Here is a 19,417-nt window from a genome sequence, read left to right as displayed (position 1 = left end):
CCTTTACTAAAGGACCATTGACAGTTAAGTCCAGTCGCAGACGACTCTGTGGTTGCGGAGCTCATCTTGCTTTACAACCATGTGCAACCATGCTCCTCAGCAACACATAGGAAGGGAAATATATGAATAACTTGGGGATGGGATAGATTAGTTCAGTTCATATTTTAATACAAACTTACCAGATTTGCACTTCCCAAACCAATACATTGGGGGGGGGAATGCAGCTCTCCTTTAAAATCCACATTTTACTGAATTTTGCAATGAAGTTTTCCAACCAAAGAATGTGTACACAGATGCACCTAGAAGTGCGCACATGAAAATAATACCCCAAAATTTGTGATGTTATGGGAAATTGTTTGCAAAAATCTATAAATTAGGTAGTGTTGCATACAAAAATGCATCTATTAGGAGAAATGCCGGCAGGAATGCCTATGGGTTTTTGCGCAGACTAAGACAAACTAATCTAGAAACCGATTTAAGATTGGAAAAACTAGAAACCAGAATGAACAAATTTGCCCATCGCTAGAATGAGCTGAAGAACTGCAAGCTGTAGCAAACTACACATCCATTGCATTCTACATAGCTGGGTCTCTCCAGATGTTGCTGGACTACAACTCCCATCATTTCTAACCATTAGCCATGCTGTCTTGTGATGGATGGGAGATGGAATCCACCAACTTCATCTGAAGGGCCACAGGAAATAATAATAATAAACATGTAACGGTGAAGAATTCCTGATGTATTGCAGGTTCACTTTGGCAACAAAGGCTGCATTCTCACTGCAATTTTGCACATTATATTTGAGCTTTCACAAGATGTAGAAAGGCAGTTCTGGAGAACTAAAGGAATGGAATGTAGTTTCATGCTCATTTCCATGTTATTTGGGTCTAGAAAAAAAATCAATTTGCAGCCCGACAACCTGGAAAATCACAGGAGCTTCACATGGCAATTTGCCCATCTTTTTCATGGGTCCATGCTATGAAGAGTTGTGAAGTGACACTCTCTGCTCATTTTAAGGCTTGTGCCTTTTCAAAACAGTTGGCCTGTTAAGAAAGCATGCTGGTATTTTGGCACAGAAAGTCATGCCGAAAAGGTAAAGCTAAGAAGAATGGTGGAATGTCAAGATATTCATATGAAGAGAAGCAAACTTAGGAGAAAGTATAGTTATTGTTGCTGGACAGCGTGAATCCCTTTGCTTGAGATATCAGAGCTTAGCAATAGATTAGGGTATGAAGGCAAGATGGGGAAACTCTCCATCATCAGAGTGAACAGCTGATTGCAGGGCGATTCTGTATATGCAAATGCCCTTCCGAAGCTAGACAGTCCCCCACTCACTTTTCCGTAAAACGTTCCTTCGCATTTTCCCTGCAGCTGTCTTTGGCAGCTCTTGGACAAACTCAATCTAGAAAAGTAAAAGACATTGACGTCATTTATCGCAGTCACGTTACCATGGCTCACAAGAGTTTAGTGCTTTTCATGTGAGTGGAAGTGTCAAGTTAATGGCTTCTTCCAGCCAACAACAACAACAACAACAACAACAACAACAACAACAACATCTCCCCCCTGAAAACGTCTCCAGTCTACAATCATTGTTATTATTCATTAGACTTGTTCGTTACTTGAAGGCCTCCAAGCAACTCAACAGGCATACAAAAATTAATATAAATATATTACACCTTACAAAGCTAGCAAAACAACTCTTGTAACAGCTGGAGGAAGCTTTGGTAGCACACTGGGAAGAAAAGGATAGCATCACGGTTATCCCAAGGCCTGGCTGGAAAAAGGAAAGGCTTGACCTGACACTGAAAATATGTCAGTGAAGGCACCAGATGGACATTGCTGGAGACAGCATTCCACAGATGATGATGATGATGATGATGATGATGATGATGATGATGAAGAAGAGTTTGGATTTGATATCCCGCTTTATCACTACCCTAAGGAGTCTCAAAGTGGCTAACAGTCTCCTTTCCCTTCCTCCCCCACAACAAACACTCTGTGAGGTGAGTGGGGCTGAGAGACCAGAGAAGTGTGACTAGCCCAAGGTCACCCGGCAGCTGCATGTGGAGGAGCAGAGATGCAAACCCGGTTCACCAGATTACGAGTCTTAACCACTACACCACACTGGCTCCTTTGTTGAATAGCCAGTTGAATAGCCACAACTGACAAGGCCCTTTCGCTTGTCACTACCCTCCAAGCCTTCCTCAGATGAGGGACCTGGAGAAGGGCCTCTGGAGATCTAAGGGCCCTAGTGGATCAGACTGAAAGCCAATGCAGTCCAGACTCTTCTTTCTCACGGTGGCAGCCAGGTGCTTCTGGAAAGCCTACAAGCAGAACAGGAGCATAATCACTCTGTTCCCTTGCAGCTAGTAATTCAGATGCTTGTTGCTACTGAAGCACAAGGAAGGAGGATCCTGCCACCATGACTAGTACCCATGGACAGGGCTGGGCAATATCTGGTTTTCAACATCGCGATATATCATTAGCTAAACATCTCGATATGCTGATATATCACGATGTCTGAAATAAGGAGGGTGCTATGTAGAGGCATTGGCTGTTTTCCCGGTTTTCCCTGCATTGTGATTTTTGCTGGAGCCTGTTCTTGTGGTTTGCAGGAGGCAGGGGAGACCTGAGCAAGCAGAGTTAACAGAGGCTGCAGGAATCGGGAGAAGATTGATAGATGGACTGTTGGTCTGACTTGGGATAAGGTCGCTTCCTCTATTCCTACACAATATCACATACAGAGAACCAGTGAAATCATTGCTGTCTTCCTGTACCTAGAGTCATGAGCAGGGAAAAGTCTCCCAGATCAGCACGAAGCCACTAGGACGCATATCACATCAGTCCAACAGGAAAGTGAGACACAACTTCTTGATTTCCCAAAGTTTGACTAAACTCCTGGTTAGGACCTGGGAAGATACTTGCCTTTCTAGGATACTTGTAAGGAGCAGTCACCTTTTTCACATGATCCTGGAGCTCCTTGATTAATTCTTCTGGGTCATGTGATAAAAAGGCAGGTGACAAGACGACAAAGGCTTTCACCACCTATAGGATGCCAATTGTATGTGCTTTGATGACTCAGAGAGAAAAAGTAGGTTTCAGTGTGATTAAGTGCTTGGTGTAGCAAAAGACACTCCATTCTATTCCCCCTTCCCCTCATCCCCCTACAGTCAGCCAGCATTTCACATTCACTAAGCATGCTCTATTCTCATGTAGTTTCACCCCACTTAGGAAATTCCCCTCTAAATATTTCAAATTTGGGGGGTTCCCCTGAGCCTGCTGTTGCCCCAACTCTTGAGCATGGATGGCGCCATTTTATCTACAGAAGGATTCTCACTTGAAGAACTACAGGCCAAGATGGATCCAGATTGGATTATTGTAACTCACTCTACGTGGGGCTGCCCTTGAGACTGACCCAGAAACTCCAGCAGGAGCAGAATGCCGCGGCGAGACTCCTTACGGGGTCCTCGCTGTGAGATCACATTCACCCAGTGCTATACCAGCTGCACTGGCTCCCGGTGGAGTACAGGATCAGGTTTAAGGTGCTGGTTTTAACCTCTAAAGCCCTATACGGCCTAGGACCCTCGTACCTACGGGACCGCCTCTCCTGGTATGTCCCACGGAGGACCTTACAGTCTTCAAACAAAAACATCTTGGAGGTCCTGGGCCACAGAGAGGTTAGGCTGGCCTCAACCAGGGCCAGGGCTTTTTTGGCTGTGGCTCCAATCTGGTGGAAAGCTCTGTCACAAGAGACTAGGGCCCTGCGGGACTGACATCTTTCCGCAGGGCCTGCAAGACAGAGCTGTTCCACCAGGCCTTTGGCCAGGGCACAGCCTGACCCCCTCCTTTGGCAACCCTCACAGAACTCTAGCCCAATGGTTGCCATTAATTTGATTTGAACTGATTTTATAATGAAATGATTTTAGAATGTTGTATTCTTTTACTGTTGTTAGCCGCTCTGAGCCTGGCTTCAGCTGGGGAGGGTGGGATATAAATTTTATTATTATTATTATTCATAAATTAATTTTGTGTTGGCCATAGCCAGAGCATAGCAAATATAACTGTTTGGAGGGAAGGGAAGACCAGGATTTAGGGATTCATGGAGGCTGGAAGCATCTCTAGGGAAAGGAAGATATTTAGACCCCATTGTGGTCCTGGTAAGATCATGCATTGGGCTGTTCCCCCCCCCCCGACTTTACATTTGTACCCAGCTGAGCTAAGGTGAGTTTGCTCACTGAGAACATTTGCATAGTTCCTCGACTTAGAAGCATCCCTGAAATGCAGTACTGCCAGTACCGCTGTCATGTTTCAAGATTTATTACGCTTTCCCCAAGCAAGCGCACTGCATGTGGCTTTCTGCTGCTGAGTATCGTGTGTTGCAGAATGTGTTGGCTGCCTGAATCTCTGTTACCTCTCCTCTCACGGGATCTGGGCTGCTGACCACAGCCGATTCCACCACAGCTGGGTGCTCTATCAAGGCACTCTCCACTTCAAATGGGCCGATACGATACCTAAGAGAGAAAAGGAGGTCAGTCCCGTGCCTTTTGTGGCAGAGCAAATGGAAAAGCCAACTGAACCAAACCTACCCAGCCGAATTAATCAAATCGTCTGATCTTCCGACAAAAAAGAAATAACCTTCTTCATCTTTAATCGCTCTGTCTCCAGTGATATAAAAATCGCCACGTTCACTAGCTGCTGTTTTCTCAGGGTTATCCTGGCAACAACAACCAGACAACATTTCAACCAATGACTGCTGATCTGTCCCTTTTGGTAATGGTGCCTCGAGATAAAATAGCAAGGCGACTGGCTCTTGGGTTGATTACAGGGCCAGCTCCAGATCTTGGAGGGTCCTTGGACCAGATGTTGTTACTTCCTCTGCCCTAACCGAGTGGGTCCTACCTCCTCCTCTCTGTTGCCTCTATTTTCTCATACGCTCCACCAGACCCTAAACCAAACCACCATGCAAAGGGAGAGTGGATGGTTTGAAAAGAGGATTAGACAAATTCATGGATGATGAAGTTACGAATAGATTCTAGCCATGATAGCTATTTTCCATCTCCACCATCGGAGACAGTATGACTGTGAATACCAGTTGTTGGGATTCACAAATGGGGAAAGGGCTGTTGCACCGAGGTCCTGCAAAGCCATTTCCCCTAATATAACACAGCTAGATAAGTTATTTCCACCAACGTATGCGTTTTATGCACTTTACCCTGGTGTATGCCCTTTTTTTGGGTACATATTCCACGACATTGCAAAATTCAGAAAAGTGCAAATTCCAAAGGATGGCTGTGTTTCAGTTTGGGTATTGTTTTGGGAAGTGCAAATGAAGAAGGTTCATCTTTACATGTGAATGGGATCAAATCCCTTCCGCCATCCCTTACCACAACCGAACCCTGTTACAAATGCAAACCCAGATCAAGAAGAGTTTGGATTTGATATCCCGCTTTATCACTACCTGAAGGAATCTCAAAGCGGCTAACATTCTCCTTTCCCTTCCTCCCCCACAACAAACACTCTGTGAGGTGAGTGGGGCTGAGAGACTTCAGAGAAGTGTGACTAGCCCAAGGTCACCCAGCAGCTGCATGTGGAGGAGCGGAGACGCGAACCCGGTTCCCCAGATTACGAGTCTACCGCTCTTAACCACTACACCACACTGGCTCTCTCAAGTGAAGTGAACATTTTCACCAGACCTGCTGGGGAACACCAAATCGAGTTATTATTATTTATTAGAAAACACTACACAAAAATGAACATAAAAACCCAAAATATCTCCATCCCGCAAGAACAGAGAAGTACAACTCATCATTAGAGCAGGGGCAGGCAACATGATGCCTTTCAGATGTTACTGAATTACAGCTCACATCTGTTGAGGCTGATGGGAGTCGAAGACCTACAATATCTGGAGGGTACAGCTTTGCCTCCCCCTGGCTTAAAAAGTTACACAGGAATATGTAGCAAGAGTCTTATGTGTTGATTTTCTTCTCCTTCCTTAGTTTGCCCACTTCATCATTTCAAACAATACTTACTAAGTACCCTGAGAAAAGACAAAATGGTCGCTTGGGTTTGATCCTGATCGCAATGTACCCTTCTTGTCCTGGAGGTTGTACATTGCCTTCATCATCTACAGTCTGTAGGAACAAACAAACAAACAAAACAAAAAAACAAAAAACAAAACAGAAGGAAGCTTCCCAAAATGCACATATTTTTTCAATTGACTGGCCTTGATTTAATATTCATATGCATACCCTTGGGTCTCTGTGGCACCCATTAGGTTCTATGGAATAAATAAAAATAGAGAAAGCTTGTTCTTAGGGTTCTGTTACATTTGAAGAAATGGGAAAGAGTAGGAACATGGAGAACTGAACTATGCAAGTGAGGATTTACTTAGTAATCAATGGCCCCCATTAAGTTCTCTAGTATACAGTGGTGCCTCGCAAGACGAAAATAATCCGTTCCGCGAGTCTCTTCGTCTAGCGGTTTTTTCGTCTTGCGAAGCAACCCTATTAGCGGCTTAGCGGATTAGCGCTATTAGCGGTTTAGCGGTTTAGCGGCTATTAAAGGCTTACCGGCTTAGCGGCTAAAAGGCTATTAGTGGCTTAGCGGCTTAGAAAAGGGGGGGACGAAAAAAATCGGAACACTCGCAAGACGTTTTCGTCTTGCGAAGCAAGCCCATAGGGAAATTCGTCTTGCGAAGCGCATCGAAAAACGGAAAACCCTTTCGTCTAGCGGGTTTTTCGTCTTGCGAGGCATTCGTCTTGCGGGGCACCACTGTATATATAATGCATGCATTGTGTGTGTGTGTGTGTGTGTGTTCACAGAGTTCTAGTACATGATATTCTATTGAGAAATGGAAAACATTTGAGAATCTTTAGATAAAGAAAGAGGGGGCTAATCAGTTTTCATTGATTCCCATTCAATTCTTTGGAACAAGGAAAATGGACTGCTCAGCTGGGACACAGCTGAGAAAAGAGCAAATTACTTTGCATACAAAGGACTTCCCCGCCATTCATAATAATGGGGATTTACTTGGTGACAGATAAATTATAGGGAATTAAAGTACAAGGATAAAGAATATTTATTCTCTGTTTTCTTCAAGCCTTTCGATGGACACCATTCTGGTAAATTTAAGTTTGTACCTGGACATCATATGGTGGAGAAGCCATTCCTAGTGAGCCCGGTTTGATTTTCATTCCCTTTATATTGGAACATATTGTTACCTGTAAGAAGGAGAGAAAGAGAGATCGAGACAGCACAATACAACTAAATGAAATTTGGGGTGATTTTGGAGAGGGAGGAGATTGTTTTCACTGTGGCATGAGAAGACAGCATACCAATCTAAGACAAGCAAGGTTTGGTCTAGGAGCAAAGGGGATCGAGAGGTGCATGTAGAAACTAGCACCCAGGAAAAAAGAAAGATTTACATTCCTTGCTCCGTCCACTTTTGTCCCTAGCCCCGCCCACCACTAGAATATACCTCCCAGAAGATTGGACAGAATGGAATGCAGCCCTTGGGCTAAAAAAGATCAGTCAAAAGACTAACAAAGACAGACATACTGTTTCTGTTTGTCCATAGCCTTCATAGATATCCAGCCCCGTATGAGCCTTCCACCGCTCCATCACTTCTGGGATGAGTGGTTCCCCTCCTGTCACACAGTGCTTCAGGCTCATGAATTTGCAGCTTGAGAAGAAATGGCAACCATCAGTAGCAATCCTATAGATCAGGGGTGAGGGAGCTTTGGCCCGCCAGATGTTGCTACAACTCCCATCACCCCGATCATCGGCTCTGCTTGCTGGGTCCCATGCCCTCACCAGATGACTCCTCTACCAAGGAGGATCCGGAGCCCCAGAAACTCAGGAATAGCCCAGAACAATATCCACGGAAGAGTTGGGACCCTTGGGAGAGGCTGGCAGGGCCCCCTCCCTGCAGAAAGGGAGCTCAGTCTGGGATGCAGAGGCAGAACAAGACCTAGGGGTGATGGTACCTCAAGAGGCAGGCCGAGACCCCCACAGCCATGAGAAATGCTCGGTTGCAGGAGACTCCTCGTGAGTAAAGGGCTATTTATTCATGGACCCTCCTCCTGAGTAGGTCTCTCTGCAGAATCTCGAAGAGGCTGCAGCAAGGCCCAGGCTGGGGTTATGGCATCTCTGACTTAACACCTCAATGTCTTGCTACCACCACGTTGTGTTGTACACAGAGCTATCTGCTTTCTTCATATATTTATGGTTTTCCTTTGCGTGGACAGGCGGAGTCCCCAGATCCTGCACGGTCCCCCCGTCATGTGAATAACGACTCAAGACAACGTGCTATGGGATTAAATTGGCCACAACTTTATTAAATTTCAAATGTGGGTAGACCTTGGCTCAGGCATTGGGCGTTCTCCCTCCCCGGTCCCCAGCCGGGGACCTAGGGAGCATCAGGGTTATCCAGTGTGTGGGGGGGGGATGGGCCGGCTCTGGAGAACATATGTTCAAGCAGAGATGGCCGCCCCCGTAACGCCGCCACCGCAGGAGGGAGCAATGACGACCTTTCGGTGTACGGCCAAAGCCTCCCTTCAGAAAACCCCTTTAACGGGGAACCCTGGTATCGCCGCCGCAAGAGGAAGATGGACAAAAGGATTCCACCCAAGGCCTGATACCGCCAAAGTTGTGATGTTTTGCTACGGGAAAGGCGAAACCTGCCAATGCAGGGAAATTCCTTTCCTGCCCTTTAACAGCGACCTTAACGTAGCAGCGCCCACATACCTGTGAAGAAAAGTTAACCTGCAAAACCTGTGAAGAAAAGTTAACCTGCAAAATAAGACCTTAACTGAGGGTGGGTAGGGTGGGAGAAGCTCTGGAGCCAAGTGAGGATTCCTAGGTAAGATCCTCCCTCTATTGTGTGGGCAGGTAATCCCTCCCCTACCTGGCCTGGTCTCCTTGGCAACGCTTCCCCCAGGTGGGATTGGACGACTGGGGTAGGTGGAGACCTCCAGGTATCCCACCTGAGGGAAGGCAAAGCCAAGCCTATGCTGTTGGAGCCGCTCCAGATCTAGGGGCTGCACGCGTCCACGCAAAGGGCGCCCCCCATTTTAAGCGGGGAGCGGTCATTACATACATTTCAATAGTAGTTTAACAGTAAATCAAACATTTCAAAACTCGACTTCCTCCTCTTTCTGCGGTTCATTAATTTTTTTTATCATCATTCCCTGCATATTCTAAATTAAATCATTCTTTTATTCATCAATTTTCATATATCTATATTCTAAAAACTGCAGGTTATTACAATAGTCCTGCCAATGTTTGTACAGCTAGCTGTTTTCTTACCTAGACTTTGACCCACCCTTTGACCTGTTCTTTATCTGAGCTGCTGGTGAGCTGGACCTTGGGCTACCCTCTTGTCTGAGTTCTTGTTTGAATCTCTGCTGCCCTGGACTGGAGCTCAGATGGACCCTTGCCTGAGCCCCTCTAGGAACCACTGCTTGTCTGGAATTGGACCTTGGGCTGCCCTTGGATGTTCCTGCTGCCCATACCCACAACAGTCTTGGTTATCTGGAATGTTTCCTGCAACCTGGGACTCACCTAGAGCAGGACACTGGGGCTGATGCCAGTTGTGTTCCCGAAACATCTAGAGGGCTGTCGGTTCCCCACACCTGCTACAGAAGCACCAGCTATAGCCAGCTGGATTTGTGCTGGTGTTTTCACCTAATCCCTTGAATTCGATTAGACTGTGTTTCATAAACCACTTTGCAGTGGTGTTATGCTTAACTTGATTATGCAAATGGATTATGCAGGGAACAGTATGCAATTTCTCTAGTCATGCAATTATTCAAATGATAGACTAGGTTAAGCATCTGTTTTGTAACATTTGCCATGGTGTATGGGCCAGGCTCCATTCCTAAGAACACCCCAAGCCTCAAACTACAGGCAATGACTCGAGAGTGTCTCTTTCTCCCATAATGCAATAGTGTAGAAATCAATTACAATCTTTCCTTACCGGCCCACACAGGTATTCTACAGTGTGAATAAGGTAAAAACACATACCCTTCAAGTGTTTTCCTGGGACATCGTGGAATTACAGAAGCCATCCCGGCTTCCGATTAGATCCCAGAATGGCCCCTTCCTTCAGCACAGCCGCTGCTGAGCTCGGCAGTGGTGCTGTGCTCTCGCACGAGTCATTTGGCTCTTGCAAGAGCACGGCACCAAAATATGCTCATGGGCTAGCAAAATTTTAACAACCCACCTCCATAAAACAAGGACAGTGATCTACTAGGAACTACAGCCGTCCGTGGTAAAGATGAGCAGCTGGAGCAAATGACAAGAACCTCTTGCCACCCATCCAATTCTCATCACACTTCTCTTGTGTTCATCTTTCCAGTTATGCATTAGAAAGTACCTGGTGAGATCGTGCTGAACCAACATCCGGTATGCAGTAGGAGCTGTGCAGAAAGTCGTGATTGGGTATTGGTTGAGAGTCTGAACGGAGGCAATGGAAGGACAACCATTATTGCAATCTCAAATTCTGGTTTTGGAGCATAGGGTGAGATCCAACGTTAGGAGGGTAGCTTTCGGTGGGACGTCAGAAGGAACTTTCAAAAGAAGCTCTCTTTAGAAACATCAGAAAAATGGGTATGCAGTGTAACAATGTACACAGACTGATTGCCCATCTCTTTAGCTTCTCCTTGCTGCCAGGTGGACCTCTCTTTTGACAGCCCCAGATCACTCTGGGTGGACTTGAGCTGATCTGGGGTGATCCCATGCTGCCTCAACCTGATCCAGCTGAAAGAGGTCTACCAGAATCAGAAAGATCCAGTTTAGGACCCAGTGCACAGCTCTAGATTCTACACACTCACATATTCCTCTCTATCTTCCGCCCAGGGAATCAAGAGGCATTATCAGAGTTGAAGGACACATTCTAGCTGGGCAAAAGTGGTCAAGGAGGCTGCAAAGCCGGACCAGTGAGGGTTGTGGCTTGGAAAGGGGTATGACCTAGGGGGAGTCTGGTAGGCCTTCTTTAGAAGCATAGAGGGCTTTATTTGGGTCCAGACCTTGAGGTTCCTCATTTCTGGTCCACAGACCCTACATAGCCTGGCAGAGGCTCTTGAGATCCTCAGACTGAAGTCTTTTCCATATTTGCCAAAGCTTGAATCTGAAACTTTTTGCATGAAATGCTCATCCCTTACAACTGAACCCTTTCCTTAAAAGTGAACCTATGACCTGCATGCAGGATGTTATGTATGCAGGCATTGTAGACTGAAGCCAGGCTGCATGAATGCAATGCAGGCCTAGGCCTTCAAGCCTCCTGGAGCTCAGGAGCTTCATCTGCATAACAAAAGACATCTAAAACCCTCCAATGACATTCTTAATAGCTGGCAGGCTGCCAATCACTGCTGAGATAGGGCCAGTGTTGTGATTCGCTAATTGCAGCATTCAGGCAGCCTATCACAGGTGGTGGGTGTGTTTTGCCTGGGCCAGCTTAAGGTATATATACTAGGCCAAGTGTCCCTGTTTGTCATTCTTGTTCTTCTTGTTCCTGATGATCCAATAAATCCTTTTTGAGCTGAATTTCAGTCTTTGGCCATGCCCCAACCCACCTACACTCCACAGGCCTTTATTCTTACATTTATTATGACCGTGGGTTCGAATTTCAACAGGTGATGTACAAAGACACACGAGCCATTGATCCATGGAGCAAACACACTGCTCCAAGCTGACTTCACCCATCCTGTGTCAGATGTATTCCAGAATATATCTGAAGGAGTCAGATTCATCCAGTGCCTGTTCAGTGAGAAAGAACACATTTGTACTGGCTGTTGATAGTCAGGATCCTAGGAAGCAGTTTACAGGATGTCTCGGCAGAGATGTTGCACATCTGATTTAGAGGGTACAGGGAGAGCTGGTGGAGAAGTGTAAAGTCCATATGGGCAGTGGAGTGGATCACAGAGAGAAAACTCCTCACCTCCAGCAATGCTTTTGTCTCTGCTGACAGGTAAGACTTTGGGGAGGAAGTCTAGGGCCCCACTTAGCAGAATAGAAGACCCACAGGGAACACATCATAATCTAAGTCAAGTCTAAAACTCTCTAATTGCACCATTGGTTGAGCCTGCTGCTCTGTTCTCCCCCACCAGCATCTTGCAAGTTAAGCCAAAGTTACATACATTATGTAAGTTACATAACTTGCATTAAGTAGCAGACAGTGAGACAAATAACACAGTATTGGAGGGAAACCAAACTGCAGTGCAAGAGAAGCAGTGCTGACAGTGCTGAATACAGTCCAGAACAGAAATCTTACAACCTTAGTAATGGGCAATGCTGCTTTACCTGGCCCAGGGGTGCCATCTAGGGGGGAGCTGGGGGGTGCCAAGTCACACACCCCATTTTCAACCAGGGGACTGGGCCCTGTCAATATTCCATGCCCCGTCAGGCCTAGCCAGAGCCACGTTGGGCCCCATCAAGCCTTCCTGTGGATGTGACAGTCCCCATCAGGCCTCCTTCTGTCACATGACATCATACTTCTGCTGCCCCCCAAAAGTTGGACAGAACCCAGCACCTGTGCCCCCACTTGAGCCTCCCATCCTTCTGCTCCACCTGCCTTCCTCTTAACCTGAAGCTTTCCAATCCTGTCAGGGCCCTTTGCACCCTAATCTAAAATGGTGTTGCACTGTTTTGCCACCGCAAGAGTTTGAAAGAAGTCAACGGGCGTTACCTGCCGCTTGATGTAAATCCAATCCCGTAACTGCAGTGGGAATGTTCCACCATTTTGGGAGACCCTGTGCTCCCACTTGTAAAGTAGATGATCATGGGCTCGTCGCTTGTTGTCTTAACACAGTCATGGCTGGCAGGTGCTGCTCTTAAAAACAGTGACATTGTACGGGATCAATGTGAAACATGCATTTCATGAATGAAACCCCCTGGCAAGCTTCCCAAACTATACCAGCTTGGCACAAATCCAATGGATTGCTGTACAGCATCCAAGTTTCTCGGCCACCAAGACGTTTTCTGGGCATGCTCCAAAGACCCCCCAAATTTGTCCATTTAAATAAATTTAAAATGGATTATATATTTTTAGTGTGTGCTCTCGTAGGTATCCCACTGTGGTGCCAAAAGGATTTCTGTGCCTGTCAAGCTCTTCCAAATTTGTCTATTAAAAAAAAAATCTTTAAAAAATGTTTTAACTATCCACTCCTGAAGAATCCTTGCTGTGGTGTCAAAAGATTTTTGTGATCTTACTGATCCCCCCAAATGAGTTCTTTTTAAAAAAAATAAAAAATAAAATTGGCTATCCCCACTTTTTCACTTCAGCTCCAGCCCCCTTAACACATGACCCCTGAAGCGTTTGTTGTGGGTCAATCTGGCCCTAGGCCTGAAGATAGTTATCCACCCTTGTTCTATCTATGCTTCCACCTACACCCAGCTGGTAAATAAATACCAATGTTACAAAACATCACTGAGTCCTCAGTGACTTTCTTCCAAAGGAAACTATAACTGAGTAAGTGTTGTATACCTGGAACATCTTAGCAGAGTGAGCATAGCGATTGGTTGCTCTCGTTTCATGCTCTGTCCATTGCAGTACTTACTGGAAGAGATCCTTGAAGTTCAGCCAGCCATCTCTGCTGCTGTTGGACACAAGAAGCTTGGTTTTCAGAAAATTGCATTCGGACAGGACTGAGTCCACTGCGGGGGCCAGCGTGTCACTGACCACGATGCATTTGGCTTTGGAAGCCTGTAGCCTGTAGGAGATGTCTTTGGCTGTTAACTGGGGCGTCCCTGGGATGAAAACAATGCCTAGAAAGGAACCAGGCAATGAAGTGAGCAGAGAACTCAGAAAGTCTCCTTGCTTGGAAAAACTGCACGCACAGTGGTATCTCATTCGAGGATAATGCGGTGGTTAAAGCAGGTGTGCTGAACCTCAGATAAATGAATCAGTAGCATAAGAACATAAAGAAGAGCTCTACTGGGTCAGAACAAAGGTCCATCTAGATCAGCATACTGTTTTCACAGTGGCTGACCAGATGTCTCTAGGATGCCCATTGTGATGGCCTGGGACTCAGGCTTGGACTCGGAGCCAGAGGAGTCTCAGTCCGCACCGGATCCTTTGCCTCAGGTGGCATCTGAACCTAGTCTGGGGCCTGATTCTGAAGAGCCCCAGTCTGCACAAGTTCCCCTGCAACAAGCACCAGCTGGGCCATGTCAGGGGCCTGATCCTGCCCTGGCTCCAGATGCGGGGATTACCTCGTTGCCCTCTGCTGGGCAATCATGTGCAGCTGCTCTACTACCAGTTGGGTCAGGAGAGGCTGAGGCGGCCTCTGGATCTAGTAACCCACCGACATCTCCCGAGCTGCAGAGACTCAGGTCTGAGAGAAGGAGAGACCTGAGTACTCGCAGGAGGAGTGCTCGCCTTTGGGCGAGACAGGGAGGTGAGTCACTGGGGGATCAGGACCGGCCGTTACCCCGACAGAGATAAAAGGCTGTTGGACCCCGCCCTAGGTTGCGGGAACAACATTGCTGTTTGCCAGAACCTGCCTGTGATCCTGTGCCTGACCTTGCCTGGTTTCCTGCCTCGTGTCCTGCCTTGGTCCTGTCGGACTGACTCCTTGCGGAATCCTTGGATTCAGGACTGGACCTGGACCACGTTACTTGGGTTACCCCTGGGCCCAGCACACCCATAAACAGAGTGTAATAATTCTCTTCCACACATGATCCCTAGCCACAGTTATTCAGAGGCATATTGCCTCTGATACCTGAAGGTAGTACAAAACCGTCAGGGCTAATAGCCATTGATAGCCTTATCCTCCATGTGTTTGCCTAAGTCCCTTTTAAAGCCTTCCAAGCCTTCTTCTAAAATGTTTATCTAGAACTGCTTCTGCTCTGCCTCTGCAGTCAAAGACAGGAATTCTTCTGAATACCACTGGCTGGAAACCGCAGGAGGGTTGAGTGCTCTTCTGCTCAGGTCTTGCTTAAGGATTTCCCACAAGGATCTGGGTGGCCTCTGTGAGAACAGAACACTGATCCGGATGAGCCATTGGCCTGATCTAGCAGACTCATCTTATGTTCTTATTCTGGGAAATAATGTCGCAGCCGAAATAAAATTTCATATGTTGCTAGATAAGCAAAGGGTTAAGACACATGGAGTTTCTCCTGTAAATTCCTAGAGATGGGGCTCTGTGAGGTCACATCCTTTGCTTGCCCTGGCAGGAAAAGTAAACATAGGAAAATAATCGTTACTACTTCCTTAAATGTATTTTTAACCTTCTGTTGGAAGCCGTCCCGAGTGGCTGGGGAAACCCAGCCAGATGGGCGGGGTAGAAATAATAAATTATTATTATTATTCCTTCCTGCTCAGAGCTCAGTTTTCTTTCTTCGCCATGTAGCCAACAGAGAAAAGATGTTACTAGACTCCATTTTTTATTTCAACCATGTATTTTGTAATCTAGAAGTACAGTGGTACCTCAGGTTACATACGCTTCAGCTTACAGACTCCGCTAACCCATAAATAGTGCTTCAGGTTAAGAACTTTGCTTCAGGATGAGAACAGAGATCGTGCTCCAGCGGCACGGCAGCAGCAGGAGGCCCCATTAGCTAAAGTGGTGCTTCAGGTTAAGAACGGACCTCCAGAACAAATTAAGTACTTAACCTGAGGTACCACTGTATATTCTGCCTTGTTTGTTTTTCACTGCTGCTTACCGCTGAATCAAGTCTGAAGCTTTATGTAAGTGAACAGTAATTTTATTCTTACATTACATTACATTTAAACCAAATGAAAGGGATAAAATGGGAAGATCTAGTCTGCTAAAGCATCCTGGATAATTACTAATAAGGTTAAGCAACCTTTGTCCCAGAAATTTCTACATTTGATGCTGCAAAGGGATGCTAAATTTTAAGCTCTGCTAACTAAACATTAAAGGTAAAGGTAAAGGTACCCCTGCCCGTACGGGCCAGTCTTGACAGACTCTAGGATTGTGCGCTCATCTCACTCTAGAGGCCGGGAGCCAGCGCTGTCCTCAGACACTTCTGGGTCACGTGGCCAGCATGACGAAGCTGCTCTGGCGAACCGGCACCAGAGCAGCACACGGAAACGCCGTTTACCTTCCCACTATAAAGTGGTACCTATTTATCTACTTGCACTTAAGGGTGCTTTTGAACTGCTAGGTGGGCAGGAGCTGGGACCGAATGGCGGGAGCTCACCCCCCCCCCGGGGATTCGAACTGCCGACCATGCGATCGGCAAGTCCTAGGCACTGAGGTTTTACCCACAGCACCACCCGCGTCCCTAACTAAACATTGGACTCACACAAATAAGAGGAAGGATAAATAATAAAACAATATCCTATCCTGCCCTCCAAATCCACCCAACACTAATGACTCTTTTCTTGCCCATAATATTGACTAACCTGTCCTCATACAAGCCACGCTTAGTAGCCACCATTCTGGAATCCGGGGTAGAACTGTCATGATCCGGTCACCTCTTTGCAAGCCGCATGGACCAAGGAGCATGTTGGCAGCTTTCCGGGATAAGACTCCCAGTTCCTCAAAGCTCCACTTCACCTCTTTGCTCTGGTCGTCCACCCACCAGAAGGCTGGGTATGGAGATCTCTTTCCCTCCTAACAGACAGCCCAAAAAGCTATAATAAGATGAAAGACAACTAAAAATGATGCCTAATCCACAGGGCCAAGCACATGCACCAATCAGATAGGATTTTATGACCAACAGGGAAAGGTAAGGGAATGAAAGAGCAGGCAGGAGTACTCTAGGAATAGACTTGCCTTGGAAGCAGTCATCATAGGGAGCTGTCTTATACTGAGTCAACTCATGGGCCCATCTAGCTTGGTATTGTCTACAATGAATTGGTGTGGGTCATCCCTGAGGAGTCCTTCCGGGTGAGCACCGTTTGTTTTTAGCTCCGCAGTTTGCTCAAGTTTTTATTGTTTTAAAGACCTTTTGAAGTCCTAATTGTTCCAAAACCATTTCTTTCTTTTATTTGGTTGTATTACTGTAAGCAACTGCATGTTGTTGTTTTTTAGGTAAAGGTAAAGGGACCCCTGACCATTAGGTCCAGTCGTGGCCGACTCTGGGGTTTCAGCGCTCATCTTGCTTTATTGGCCGAGGGAGCCGGCGTACAGCTTCCGGGTCATGTGGCCAGCATGACTAAGCCACTTCTGGCGAACCAGAGCAGTGCATGGAAACGCCATTTACCTTCCCGCCGGAGTGGTACCTATTTATCTACTTGCACTTTGACGTGCTTTCAAACTGCTAGGTTGGCAGGAGCAGGGACCGAGCAACGGGAGCTCACCCTGTCGCGAGGATTTGAACCGCCGACCTTCTGATCGGCAGGTCCTAGGCTTTGTTTAACCCACAGCGCCACCCGCGTCCCAATACCCTTGAGTACCCCCTGAAAACAACAGCATAGCTTTCTCTCCTCAGACCACCCCCTCCAAGGCCCTGCTTTGCAGCCTCCTTGGGTGCTTGTGCTTTCGAACTGCTAGGTTGGCAGAGCAGGGACCGAGCAACGGGAGCTCACCCCATCGCAGGGATTCGAACTGCCGACCTTCTGATCAGCCAGCCCTAGGCTCAGTGGTTTAACCCACAGCGCCACCCGTGTACCGTTGTTGTTTTTTTATCAATAACTTTTTAAATCTTATCATCTGTTTTGGCTGCGGTGAGCCTGCATGTGTGTTGGGAGTCGCCCTTCGCTTGGCGTTTTTTTTGTTTGTTTGTATCTTTTTGATTTAATTGCTAGACAAGATACTCTCCAGTTAGTTGCTGAACTGCCTAGAGTTTCTGCTTCTGTCTCTGCTTCTTCTGGTTGAGAGGAAAAGGTAACGTCTTGCCCAGGCATAGGCAAACGCCGGCCCTCCAGATGTTTGGGACTACAACTCCCATTACCCCAAGCTAACAGGACCAGTGGTCAGGGATGATGGGAATTTTAGTCCCAAACATCTGGAGGCCCGGAGTTTGCCTATGCCTGGTCTTGCCAGTGATGGCGTTTGCAACAAGAGAGGAAAGGTTCCTGTCTTTGTTCTCCCCCATTTACCGCCTGCAGCTTTCCTTTCATCGGTGAAGTTGCTACGAGGAGTTGCTAAAACTATTCCTGACATCGAGGGGGAAGTTATAAATTACAGGGGGCTGCATATTCAATATAATATGAAACAAATCTCTGCAATGAATGGCAACAGCTCTCCTGGGTTTCAGACAGCGATCATTCCTAGGTCAGAGGTCATTCCCAACCTGGGACCTCAGGCATGCAAAGCATGTGGTCTGCCACAATGAATGGGAGGGGGAATTCACTTCTGTTTGCATTATAATGAAAAAATACCTAATTTGGACTTTTTGAACCAAAATGTGAACTGAAACATGGTTATCCTTTGAAATTTGCATCTCTCCGAAGTTTGTGATGCAGTTCTCCAACCAAACGGTACAAAAAAACATATATTAAGGGAAATTATGCACAAAGAATGCATTCGTTCATGAACATACCAACATGCATCACATTCGGTAAAAGAGCTTTCCAGTATGCAGCTTAGTTTAAAAACTCCCCACAAAAAACACTGCTAGGAGAAATTCGCAGGCTTACGCTGATGAATTTTCGTGAGGATTAAAACAATCACAAATTGTTGCAAGAATGTGGAGATTTAAAATTGGAAAAATAAGGAAGTCAGAGACATCAAAACTGGTTGATTCATCGATACCTGTCTACAACTGAATTAGCTCCATAGTCAGCCCAGGTAACTCAAGGCAAATAAAGGGAGCTTACAGAAATCATGGATCAGAAACCTACCAATGACTAGAGTTAGATAACCTGTGTGACCAAATCCAAGACTTCCTTCAGTCTCTTAGTTTGGGGAACACGTAACTGAACAAAGCCACAGGTCCCCTGTACTCCACGGAGATGATAAAAGCATACCTATAGTAGCATCAATATCCTGTTTTCCTGCCAGCCACGAATGTCTTCCTAAAGCAGACAAATTCATACCTTTTCCACTTGGGTCCACCTGTCCAGAACATCACTAGCAAAATTGAAGTACTTTGGCACTTCCTGTTCACACCGGTTTATAGCTTCGTAGTGTGAGGTGATTGGAGAGGCAAGGTGTCTTTTGACTTGATGGAGCAATGTGTGAGGTGGCCGCAGATTCCAGAAGCATTTAAACAAGGTCTTCATGGCACCAGAGCAAAAGGCAGCTTGAGAACATCAACTTAGTTGGATTTTTCTGCAATGACGTGTTGTAAAAGCAGAAATGTTTTTCTGAAAAAAAACTTTTGCAGTTAACAGAAACATCTGATACATTAGGAACATTGTAAAATACATTATACCAAGTCAGTATTGTGTTAGATGTGCCAATCTAACAGTATTTGTTAGATGTGCCAATAGACTGACTTGCAGAATATTTCTGACTACACACTAGAGGTTGACTGTTTCCACAGAATCACTCAAAAGCATACA

The 19,417-nt window shown here is 46.3% G+C and overlaps 1 protein-coding gene across 2 annotated transcripts; it reads right to left on the bottom strand.

The window, feature by feature from the left end:
* Positions 1 to 1,148: 1,148 nt before the first annotated feature.
* Positions 1,149 to 19,135, bottom strand: ACSM5 (acyl-CoA synthetase medium chain family member 5; the record flags this gene model as incomplete). Of its 2 annotated transcripts, XM_081169548.1 has the most annotated exons (13): positions 1,149 to 1,402; positions 2,926 to 3,045; positions 4,412 to 4,511; positions 4,587 to 4,714; positions 6,030 to 6,131; positions 7,140 to 7,220; positions 7,558 to 7,681; positions 10,376 to 10,455; positions 11,601 to 11,757; positions 12,686 to 12,829; positions 13,557 to 13,764; positions 16,370 to 16,580; positions 18,950 to 19,135. In XM_081169548.1, the coding sequence occupies 13 exons, from the start codon at positions 19,133 to 19,135 to the stop codon at positions 1,316 to 1,318; spliced, it is 1,728 nt and encodes a 575-aa protein (XP_081025674.1). In that variant the 3' UTR covers positions 1,149 to 1,315. The 2 variants fall into 2 exon arrangements, with proteins under 2 accessions (XP_081025674.1, XP_081025673.1); XM_081169547.1 differs by lacking the exon at positions 1,149 to 1,402 and having other exon boundaries at positions 2,821 to 3,045.
* Between the last annotated feature and the right edge of the window lie 282 nt (positions 19,136 to 19,417).

Source organism: Podarcis bocagei (genome assembly GCF_964188305.1).
Source record: "Podarcis bocagei genome assembly, chromosome: 14".
Taxonomy (NCBI): domain Eukaryota; kingdom Metazoa; phylum Chordata; class Lepidosauria; order Squamata; family Lacertidae; genus Podarcis; species Podarcis bocagei.
Note: the sequence above shows the minus strand (reverse complement) of the source record. Positions and strands in the feature narration are given on the sequence as shown.